The sequence below is a fragment of the Trichoplusia ni genome, chromosome 14 (genome assembly GCF_003590095.1).
Source record: "Trichoplusia ni isolate ovarian cell line Hi5 chromosome 14, tn1, whole genome shotgun sequence".
In the NCBI taxonomy this organism is placed as follows: Eukaryota; Metazoa; Arthropoda; class Insecta; order Lepidoptera; family Noctuidae; genus Trichoplusia; species Trichoplusia ni.
The window spans coordinates 2,692,963-2,705,092 of NC_039491.1; the positions used below are offsets into that span (position 1 = coordinate 2,692,963).

The 12,130-nt window shown below is 35.4% G+C and overlaps 1 protein-coding gene across 1 annotated transcript; it reads left to right on the top strand.

The window, feature by feature from the left end:
• Positions 1-141: 141 nt before the first annotated feature.
• LOC113500634 (odorant receptor 22b-like) lies at positions 142-11,057 on the top strand. The gene is made up of 9 exons (XM_026881485.1): positions 142-687; positions 2,709-2,896; positions 3,666-3,829; positions 4,186-4,439; positions 5,116-5,212; positions 8,101-8,200; positions 8,822-8,929; positions 9,857-10,021; positions 10,681-11,057. Exons 1-9 carry the CDS (start codon positions 570-572, stop codon positions 10,735-10,737), a joined length of 1,251 nt encoding a protein of 416 aa, XP_026737286.1. The 5' UTR covers positions 142-569; the 3' UTR covers positions 10,738-11,057.
• The last annotated feature ends 1,073 nt before the right edge of the window (positions 11,058-12,130 follow it).

The following is a 12,130-nucleotide window of genomic DNA, read 5'->3' on the forward strand; positions in this document are numbered from 1 at the left end:
TGTAAATAATCGTTGTAACGCGGAGAGTTTCACAACTATTCAAGTCACATGCACAAAAATACAGAGACTCAGGACAAGCATTCGTGGATCACAAAAATTTTTATCCTAGCGGGGATCGAACCTGCGACTCGTTATTGAATCCGGCGTGATGACTCTATCACTCGGCTATCTGCGCAGTATTAGCTATTCGTGATCAAATCTTGGGTACGAGACGGTTTTAATATTTAAACGACTATCGATAGCGAACTTTAGATAAATTATAGATGCTATCAAAGTACAAATATTTATGCCAAAATACATTGCTGTATAGTACCAAGTTAACCAAAACTTTAACATATACAGTACAGTGTCTTAATCCTCAACCCGTTCCTCAATCATTCAATCCCGAAAATGCCGAGTTCAATTCGATTAAACTAATTCAATCAAATACGTTTTCCAACTATAATCGGGCGAACAATGGAAACGTACCGATAATTAATTAAACTTTAATCACGACGACGTTTACCTCCATCTACAGTGGAAGTCACACAAAGGATTCACGGATTCACGGATTCTCGACGTTCGCAAGAATGGCTCTCGTGAAAAACCTTTGGAGGAAATTGACACACACCAAGGCTCTCGACCAATCATGTGGGAAATTTGAGACAGTTTTCTTCGAGTCCGTCTATAGGGTGGCTTATTTGACAGGTGAAGTATTGCCGGAGATTTGAGGAGCGATCCGTCGGATGACCTCTGTTGATTGAGATATAGGATCCGATAAATATTGGTGTACGACGGCCGATGTTAGGTTTGCTTTTAGTAGTGTATCTGCTTGTAGTTTGTCTAGACTTTGGTTTGAGGTTAGGTTTTTTTATTGTGTTCTCTTGTGTTTTTCTGATTTTCTTGTATTTGCTTTATTCAGCACCTATTAAGTGTGCAAAACAGGAACGTTCACAAACGCAATTACGCGATATTTCAGCTTCCTATCTCTTCTAATTATCTACTCAATCTCTTTTAGCTTCTATCTGTGTCCTTTAGCATCATAATGTGGCTTATAACTTACCTGAAAAATAGAACTTTTGAAAATACGGTTACGGCATGCATTACGACAAAGAAAAACCTTGTACTACGCCTCATACTCGCTCAAATTTATGCTAAACTCGTTTTGTTTTCAAATTGTCGCAACATCGCCAGTCAATATTCCAACTGGAACTTTAATATAGACCAAAAATATAGTAGTAACGGGTTAAATTTAACCTTATATTAATAGACTTGATACAATATACTCGCTTCAAGATACAATATATTTGCTCGCGTAAATCAACCACTTAACATTTCAGTTCGTTCAATTTATCTTAATGTAGTCTCGCAGACTAGTTTGAGTACCGCAACTTGAGACAGGTTTCCAGTTTTCAGACTTGTTCGGTAGAACTCGAATCAAATCCCTTCTAATATTATAAATGCGAAAGTAACTCTGTCTGTTACGCTTTCACGTCTAAACCACAGAACTGATTTTAATGAAATTTGGTACAGACATAGAGTTGACCTTGAGAGACAACATGGATAGTTTTTATCCCGGACTTTTGAAGAGTTCTCTAGGAATAGCGATATAACCGACCTCGACGCGGGTGAAGCCGCGGGTGGAAAGCTTGTATCAAATAAAGTGACATGAAGAAATGTTGACATAATTTGAATATGTCAAAAAGTTTAAAATGATTTTTTTTTTGTAATTTCACGTAAAAACGGTAATTGTAGGTACTGGAGATGACTATCAATACAAATAAATAAAATTTAATATCTGTTTGCTATGTAGGTATACAGTAGTATTCACAATAACGATGCTTGAAAATCGGTTATATTATGTTCTGCCGGTCTGAGTATCAGTGAGTAAACTAATAACTCAAGAAAGCTTACTATAAAATTTGTGATTATATAAATGATAAGCGCGCGTGGACTTAGTATTATCTTTGTATATGTGGTCTCTCTGGCAGTCTGCTAAATCATTATTTATTTTTTTCCTTGTTGTTATCTACTATTAGTTTAGCCACAGCCTTTATTCATAGAATCTATGATATGCCTTGACATTCCTGTTAAGGATTTGATTAGGACTACATATTTAGTTTATGTGAATTGTCATTCAATTATTAGATATAGTTTTCCTTTTTTTTGTGAAATATGCTCTGTATATGTATCAAAAGTGTAAACCTCAGCGAAACTTACTTCATTGTAACGTTTTCTCTTCTCTGGATGTCAGTCTTTATAGAAAATCTCATCTTAATACTTGTTTTGCTAATGTACGCTGTTTTTGCAGACATTAATTATAATGTAAAATGTCACTAAAATATTTTATTTTGAAAAGAGTAACTTATGGAGTTTCTTGCCGGTTCTTCTCCATAAGAATGACAATTTGGAACCGTGCAACTAGAGTCAGTAATGTAACGTTTGAAAAGTGCCTGAGAAACGGCCTATTTGAAATAAAATCTTTTTCATTTGATTTGAATTATTTTTTTAAGGGTTTTAATTTTTAAGGAAAGATCTAGAGGTCTGTATATTTCCCACATACGAACAAAAGTTTCGTTTCGATAATCGTTCACAAATATGTAAGTAGGGCATGAGCATGCACTATTTATTTAATTCAGTAAGAGCTAGGTTCTTTCGTAGGTATCAGGAAGGTTATTATAAGTTGGTAAAAATAAATTGCATATTTGTATAATCTAATGGTTCTGCAGGTCTGTCCACATCAGACCACGATGTTCCCTACCTTCTGTACAGCAATGCAGTGAAGTTGTCGATAGTCCTGCTGATCTGCGGAGAGGTGTGGTTCGGGTTCACCGAGACCTCGAGCCTGGACGAAGTGGCAGCCAGCATTAATGCTACGGTCATACAGTTCATCGCTGTGTACCGATACAGGAATATGGTAAATGAAGTCTATCGTGTTATATTTCAATTTTCGAATTATTTTTCGTTATTCTTTTCTTTTAAACCACTCCCGTACTACATCCTTTAATCCTTTGTCTCGTGGGGCTTCACAAAAATTGACGTTACATTTCCTTTATCGATTTTATTCCCTAATTTTCTGACACTATTAATTTGGTAATTTTAAAATTATAAAATGACCTACCAGCAAATAATTCGTTTCAGCTATTTTTAAATACAATACTAATATTATATTACTAGCTGTTGCCCGCGACTCCGTTCCCGTGGGTAGAAGAAGATGTAAGTTATGATTTATATCCCTCCTGTTTTTTTTTCACATTTTCCATTGTATCTTCGCTCCTATTAGTCGCAGCGTGATGCTTTATAGCCTAAAGCCTTCCTCGATTAATTGTCTACTCAACACAAAAAGAATTTTTCAATTTGGACCAGTAGTTCCTGAGATTAGCGCGTTCAAACAAACAAACAAACAAACTCTTCAGGTTTATATATTAGTAAGTATAGAAGTATAGATTTCGGAAATCAATGACATGACACCAGCTATCGCAGGTCTCAGATATCAATGATGTATCAGGCATAGCATCCTGTATCGACTCCTTCACGCTTGCGGTTCCTGTACGGCACGTATCTTTGGATACTAAACTTTTTGTAATATCATCCAGTAATCCTGGGTTTTTATGAATAAAAGTTTATGAATAAAAGTTATCCACTTGTTAAACACAAGTTGTTGCACAAATTTGTTCATATTTTAGATGGAGCACAAAGCATTCTATAAAGAAATGGCGACGTCCATGAATTCTCCCTACTTCGATATTTCTACGGAGAAAAGGAGGAAACTAATCGATTATTGGTCACAAATGAACGAGACGTACTTGAAACTTCTGCTGGGTTTAGGAAATTGTACTCTTGCTGCATGGTAACTTATGATTTGGTATAATATGAGATTTAGAAGTCATTTTTGTATGCACGGCTGGATATTACTCACCTACGATTTTTGAAAGGGCTGACCAATTATTTTAATCTGATAGCGAATGCTGATCGATCACTCGTACAATTAGTTGGTCAAAATAACTCGAGAACAGCTCTGATTTACGACTTCTCAGGACTTAAATATATTTTTACGGCGCCCTTCGTGTAGCCAGTCAGACTCATACTAGCAATTTTTTAGTAATAGAAAGACGTCTTCAAAAATCTTTCCGCTTACTCTTCCACAAACAGGTAATGTTAATTTAGTTCTCATAATTGTTATTAATTTCAACATCTACTTTTTAGGTTCATCTTCCCTTTAGTAGACGAAGTGGAATACAACCTGATCGTTGGTATTCGCTTACCATTCTACTACAAGACCCCGGAGTTATACCCTCTGGCGTACATCATAGTGGTGATAGCCTTCATGTACATATCACACTTCGTGATGGTAACAGACCTGATCATGCAGACACATCTGATGCACTTGTTGTGCCAGTTTTCTGTTCTAAGTGACTGCTTCGAGAATTTAGTTACTGATTGCAGACCAGGGTTTGAAGGTAAGTCCTGTCATCAGTGGGATTATCTGCAACGGTTACCGCGGCATCTGAACACAATGGGCAAAAGAAGCCACATGGGTGGGATTTAGTTAGTTAAAGTCTGACTCTCCCTTCCGCTCTACTCAAAGCGGGATGAATCAGTGGATTATTGATTGATCATCATCATTCCCCTGCCCTTTTCCCAATAATTTTATTTGGGGGCTCGGCGAAACATGTCATCTTCTTCCATACCTTTCTATCGGCCGTCATCTCACAAGAAACACTCTTTAGAGCCATATTGTCTTTCATACAATTAATCCATCGTTTCTTTGGTCGTCCTCTTCCCCTTTATCCACCCAAATCCATGCTTAACGCCTTCCACATGATTTTCATTCCTCCGCTTAACATGATTGATCCCATACGGAAAAAATGTTTGTAATATTTTGATGCGTGGAATCATCTTTTTAAGTATTTAGATCTGTATATAACATAGTGTGTATATTGTAATACCTAACTAAAAACAGGTACACGTGGATTGTAAACGCAATAGTGTTGTTACATTCCTCGAAATGTATTTTCGAAACACATTTTGAATAACTATGTACAAATTGTTTTGTTCAGGAATGTTACTAACAATACAAATAAATGTGAATATCATAATTATGATGATATATTTATTATGAATTCTGCTTTTTAGATGTACCGCAAAATAATTTGGTTGATGATCCGAAATTTGCTGCTGTATATTTAAAGCGATTGGGAGAATTAGTGCAACAGCATAAACGCATTTTAAGGTAACCGCAAAACATTTCTCATAAATTATTATATATATCATAAAATATTATAATAGTTATTGTCATCTGTCTCTGACGTATTAATTAATATAAACAAATGAAAAACATTTAGGCAGATTGCGCTTATTTACATAATTATACCAATAGATGATTGAAAGTCTATAAAGTGATATACATATCATCACATTTTAAAATACAGCATATTCACAAGTTCAATGACTTCAGCCATAGATGATGACTTATCGATCCACGTTTCCATCTGACACCATTGTTCGATCAAATATCCAAGCTAAGCATCCATGACTAATGACGTCATTTCACCATATTGTATTGAATGGTTTGGGTTCCTATCTGCAATATTTGTTTTACATAGGTTCCTTTTACGCCCAAATCTTTGGGTGTCCAAAATTTTAATTTGACTCTCTATAACTAAATAAACTGATATTTGGATCAAACTTATTCGTACCCGATTCGCTAATAATTTGACGTCATCCAATTTCATCCCGCTGTTGAAAAGGCCAATTTATTTTGAGCTCTCGAGATAATTCTACATTTAAATGACAGTCACGTATTTTTTCAATTTCGGTCAACGTCAATCGCGATTTCGCGTTGTGTATTCAATGTATTGGCGATATGAAATAGAGGATGAAACGGTACCGACACGGGACGATACACAGAGATACACACAATATGTTGTGGTATAATCTGGAAGATATGCTTTAATGTAAGGGCTTTTATAACCTAGTAGATGTTATCGAAAAATTATAGTTTTTAAGGTTCGGTAGATATAATGATTATAAAAAATTGAACCCTTTTCACAGGTTTTCGTTATCCGCTATAGCAACAATCTTGAAAATATAATAAAAATCAAAGTCATCAATCATTGCATAATGATTGGAAATGACATTTTTTTTAATTCATTTGGATAGGTACTTGAACGGTGTTACATACTTGAAGGGCTCATTATATCGAATAATATAGAGTACCTAGTCAATAAAATATTTAAACAAAGTGTAATTAATTGTTGATAGCTAGAGCTGAAATTATAGAAAACCTCAGCGTTTCACAATACCAGGACTCTCACTGAATAGTATGTTCGCGCAGAATCAATACATCCATCCATCTGGTGCCGTTTAAGCACAGTTCCGAGTAACTACGCCACAGAGTGATTTAATCTCGCGAACTTTATAGTCCTTTAACAAATAATAGATTGAAACTCTCTAGTTCTCAACTAGACACGTTCCAACCAATCTCATTTTAATTATAACCAGATTAACTAGTACACATTATAGGATTACTAGGTGAATTAATTCCTCGTAACAAAACATTATTTTGTTGTTTTTTCTGTCATGGGAATAAGTTTATTTCTTGGGTCGCTAGTTTTAGAAACATTCTAGTCTCATACGTAATTAAAATCATTAACATTAGTGGATTGCCTAAAGTCATCGTCTTGTGCTGGGATCGGTCGCACTCGTAGCCGAATTTTTGTTTCGGTACCTTGAAAGGAAAAAACGATAACAATGTGAGATAGTTGTCCGATCGTTTGTCTGTTTGTATTGTTCGCATTTTGTAGAAGTTTGAATTCAATTAATTAATGTCATATACCAGGTTTACTGCTCCTTAAAGTCGTGAAACAATCAAACTTCATATCCAACGCAATCAAATGACACCTCACCATTACTGTATCTTCCGCAAATTTTCGATGCTCGCAAGGGAATGGAACCTCTTCCCTGTATTAATCTGGTAATTTATTAAAAAGCAGATTCTTTTTTTACTATAACTACCGTGAGACTGATACATTATTAAATGATGTAACGGTTTACTCACGCGTATTTATCGGGGTAGCCCGACTAGTTTCGGACCCAACCGGAGTCCTTAATCATGAGATGACGCGGCGGGATCTACTCGCTCGCACCGCGTGGCACCCCCGTTAAATACGCGTGAGAAAACCGTTACATCATTTAATAAGCAGCGCCTTGTACAAAAAAATAAAGGAAACATTACGAAAACTGCAAATTTTAAGTCACATTATTAAATATTAATTTATTTGTACGAATCCTTCGGTGTTGGAATCCGACAAGCAATTTGTCTTTTAATTATTTTCCAAACACACATACAAAAAAACAATTTTAATTATTATTCATACTTGCGTCAGAAAAGAAGCACTTTATTTATTTAATTACGTACCATATTAGATATACGGTAGTAATTTTATTGCTCTTAGGTGGAGTAGAAATAATTTTATACGCCCAAATAAGGCACACAGTATTTATAAATGTCTATTGGAGGCTACTGACAAGGTTTAACAGTAATACAAACCCACGTACACTTAGTTATTATATTATTATATCGAAAAATCATTCTCTCCTATATTTGGATTAAAACCAGACTTAATAAATGTTGAAAAAACTGATTTACCGTTCAATTGTATTGTATTGGACTTTTGATTGGACGTGAATGATACTTAAGATGGTAAAGAAATATATTTATAGGTATTTTTGTCGTGTTTTGTGCTCAGCTTTTAAGTGCTTTTTCCTGACAAGCTTAAAAAATGTTATTTATTATATCATCTACTCCTTCCTATGTATAAAAATGAATTCCTGTTCATTAGTCTCGCTAAAACTCGAGAAGATTAGTTTTTTTTTTAGTTTTGAAATATTCGTATCAGTCCAGGGAAGGTTTTAACGATGAAAAAAATATGGAAAAATTGCGGCAAAGAAAATGACTACTAAAATTACTTTACTCCATTTTATAACGAATAATGCTAAGGACCTACGGCGTGTAGTGCGATACCACATTTAACACTTCTATCGCCATAACTGCAACCGTTTTATTTGAGGAGACTCTACTTTGGATACCTATTATATATATTGTGTTCATGTTTGTAGTTATACAATGAAAATGCGAAGTACCCTGAGCGGGCCGATGTTGGGGCAGCTGGCAGCCAGTTTCACGCTCATTTGTTTCGTTGGGTACCAGGCCACCACGGTAACGATACTATACTCTTTACTATGCCATTAACTGTTTGTAAGACTACCTCGTTGGTCGTATGGTTGAAAGCGCTTTTCCTGTTAAAATACACTTAGGCTTTAAGTTTTTGTTCATTACCCTAAAAGTTTTGAACAGTTTAAGTTATTGTTGTTATCTTGTTACTAATTAAAGCTAAATAGTTTTTCCTTATGGTGTACAATAAAGAGTATTCTATCTATCTATCTATCTAAAGCTTGATTGGAGATGTATTTCCGGGAATAATATTTATTTATGATTGTTGGTGGCGGCAGAGTGGGTTCCAAGAAAAACATTGTTTTGATTGTAAATAATTGGGGTAGTGTACATGTTCGAACTAACCAATTCATAAATAAAATCCTAATTTTTTTTAAGCTCATTAGTTATCCGACCCTTAGCCTCGAACAAGATTGAGTATAAGTAATTCCAAAAAAATCATAATTCAATTCCTAAGTTCGGAAAGTTATTACTCTAGAGGGTTTTGGGGTCAAAATTGTGGCTATTCTCTCCACTCAAGTTATAAAGGACGAAACTCCCAGGAGACTGTAGTTGTGCACTTAGCGGAGTATTAAACTACATTATAACTATGATACTAATTTTCAGACGATAGCAGAGAGCATAGCTAAGTGCCTGATGAGTTTTCTCTTTTTGGGGTACAACGTTTTTGAACTTTACATCATCTGTCGCTGGTGCGAGGAAATTACGAATGAGGTGATGATTTTTTCTTCCTTAAATATATGCAAGACAAGAACATATGCAAGTCTATAAGTACATTTTGCCACGCTTTGGTGATTTTAATCTCATAATAAGGAACTTTTTGTGTTACCCTCATGTACTTACTAGAAAGCTTGTCTTGCCTTTTTGTTCTTGTAAGGCGCTGAAATTGTTACTTTCTTGAAAACTGCAATCGTGATCATTAATTTTGACAACCGATTCAATCAGTAGATCAGTCAGTAAATTTAGCACTGGCCTTATATTTCTAATAAGTGTTTAAAATAAGCGAAGACTCAATTTGAATTTTGCCTATAAGGAAATGGTGTGCCCGTAGTGCTCTTTATGGTGTCCTAATCTGTCTGTGTCTATGTCTTAATCTTAGCAATGTATGTTAAATAATATGAGTAGTGGACTGTTTTGTCAATCAGTCACAAATGAACCTGACTCATTGCAGCCCAAAACAATATCTTTCTAAACACGCGTCATCTTATGTGAGGTCTAGTCATCAATACATTACATGACACGATGCGTGTGTGACATAACACGGCCAATTATATGAACTTGTTTATACTTGTTAGTCATGCTATGTATAAAGAACGTTACGACATTTTAATAACATCCAAATTATTAAGTTTGAATGTCATAAGGGATTATATCATGATGTGGCAATCGATTGAGAAGGATGGATCTTTATATTATTTTAAGTGAGCAAGAAATCACACCTTAAGAACAATTAGTGTTCTTACTTGCTAGGCAGAGTCTTTTCTTGTATCCCTTTTACGTCAATTAGGAGTTCATTTCGATAAGGGTTTACTCTCAAAAATATCACTCGATTAGGTGGGCAAGCTTTTTTTTACGTCGTCCACGAGCAAAATTTCTCCCAAATCTGAGAAAAGTTTTAAAGCTTCGAAAACACTTTTCCAGAGCCAGAAAGTAGGTGAGGCAATATACTGCTCGGGGTGGGAGTGCGGCCTGGCCAAGCTGCCCGGAGTGAAGTCCACCATCGTCTACGTGATGGCCCGAGCTAACAAGCCCCTGTACTTCACCGCGGGGGGCATGTATAACCTGACACTCACCTCTTATACCACTGTGAGTATCTTAATGATCGACGGTTGAAGACCCAGTCGAAGTTTTTAAGTAATGAGTGAGTAAGTCTGCTGCCTCTGGTGACTGTTGATGTTTTTTTTTTACAAAAGCATAGCAGATAGTGAATCGTTGTGAAAGCGAAAAATGATGTTAACCATTAAGATTAAAAAGAAATCAGGAGTATAGAAGCCTAATCAGTATCCTAGGATCCTGTTACTGTGGAAATTTTGACAAGTACCTACCTGAACGATAGATTTCAGCACAAACACAGTTAGTTGAAAAGAAAATTTCTTAGAAACAAATATCAGGATAGTGAACAAAGAAGTTACAACGTTGTAACATAGCCGCAGGTCGTAAGACGTCGCCGTCTCGACAAGACTGTGGTCGGCAGGGTTACCCCGCCCGCGGCTTGTGGCTTTAAACCGAATATCTCTAATTATATTTGCTTTCCAATCAACCTGAGATTTTTATATTAAAGAAAGTTCAGAAATGACAGCAATATGTAATGTTGTATTTTATTATGTCTCCATTTTATTCGCATTCTTCCCAGAAGATGCAATGTGTAATTTCAATTTTTACATCATCATAAGCCTTGGTCCACTAAGGAGCATAACTGACTTTGTTTTTTGAAATAAACTTACAAAAACAATGTTTTTTTCTAGTTGGTGAAAACATCGTACAGCGCTTTGACAGTGCTGCTTCGCTTCCGTCACGACTAATCTAACTTAAAAGGCTTTCTATCACATGTTTAAAAAGTCATCTACTTCTCTACACAGGCAAAAGTTTTTAGCAGACGTTAAAATGTATGGAAATTACATTTTGCTTCGCTTAGTATTCTCCCTCGCATACATTCGAGAGATTTGATTAGCAACGACGAAATTTTACTTTTTAGAGGTAGCCGTTGAATTGGTCGGTTATACCTTTCTGCACTACTTCACTACAATATTTGTTAGCTTTTATTAATGTCACGTACTTTAAGTACTTGTAATGCACTTCTGGAGTTATAGCAAGTAGTACAAATAAATAGTGTAAAATGAAACGTATTTTATTTCCTGAAATATGGTGTATTTAAAAACGAGAGACCTTGTCCATTATAGTACTACGCCATTTTGTGACGGTAGTCATCTTGGGCTGATTTTTATCAAACATACTTAAAACACTTTCGACTTATTATTCACCTCTAAAATTAAAACCTGCTACAAGCTAAGATGGCGCTGACACACATACTCGTACATAGACCCGTCAATATACCCATCTGCAATTTACTATTTACACCAAATAAAAGTAATTGCATGCATTTCTGTTTACACATTTAAGCTCAAACAAACAGCAGTATAGTTCTAGACTAATTACAATTCCAAGGTCTTATTTGATATTTAACGAACAGTAATAACTTATTCTGGTAGGAAAATACAAAGTGAGTGCTTAATTAGTATCTAGGATTGTAGACAGACGTGAGACATGACATATCAAAGAAGACACGATAGAACAAACGAATATTAAAATACTTTCTGCAAAGTGTACGCCCTCTGACTTATGTGAAGGGCTGTATCCATTGTTACATGTTGTACAGTATTAATTTGATAATGAATGCAAAAATACTTCGTCTAAAGTGAAGGCAGAAAAACGATGCTTTTGAGAAAGAACACGAGACATCCTGAAGCGCAGAATATCACAATCTTTTCATTACATTCAGCGAATATCATGTTTTCGAAACGTTATACTATTCCGTTTAGTTTTATAAGGGCTAAACACAATGTTAATTTTGTGTTTCAAAGTAAACAGCACGTGTAACATCAAAAATGTTCGACCGTATTTTGTTATTTTACAGAAGCTTCAACAGTTTGTTTGCTACGGGAGTAATTTGCGTGATGTCTGTAACAGCCTACATATGTACATAGGTACTAAGCTAACGCCACGCTCCAGTCACCCGGTATCCGACTAAAGTACGATCCCCGTTACACTCTGAAGATTTTCGTGAACTATACAAAGTTAATGAAGCCGCAATTTGAAATTTCCATACCCAAACTCTCCCTCATAATCATAATTGTAGAAGTTGTGAAATGAGACCGATGATAGACATTATAATTAACATTTAGCTAGAGCCTGGAG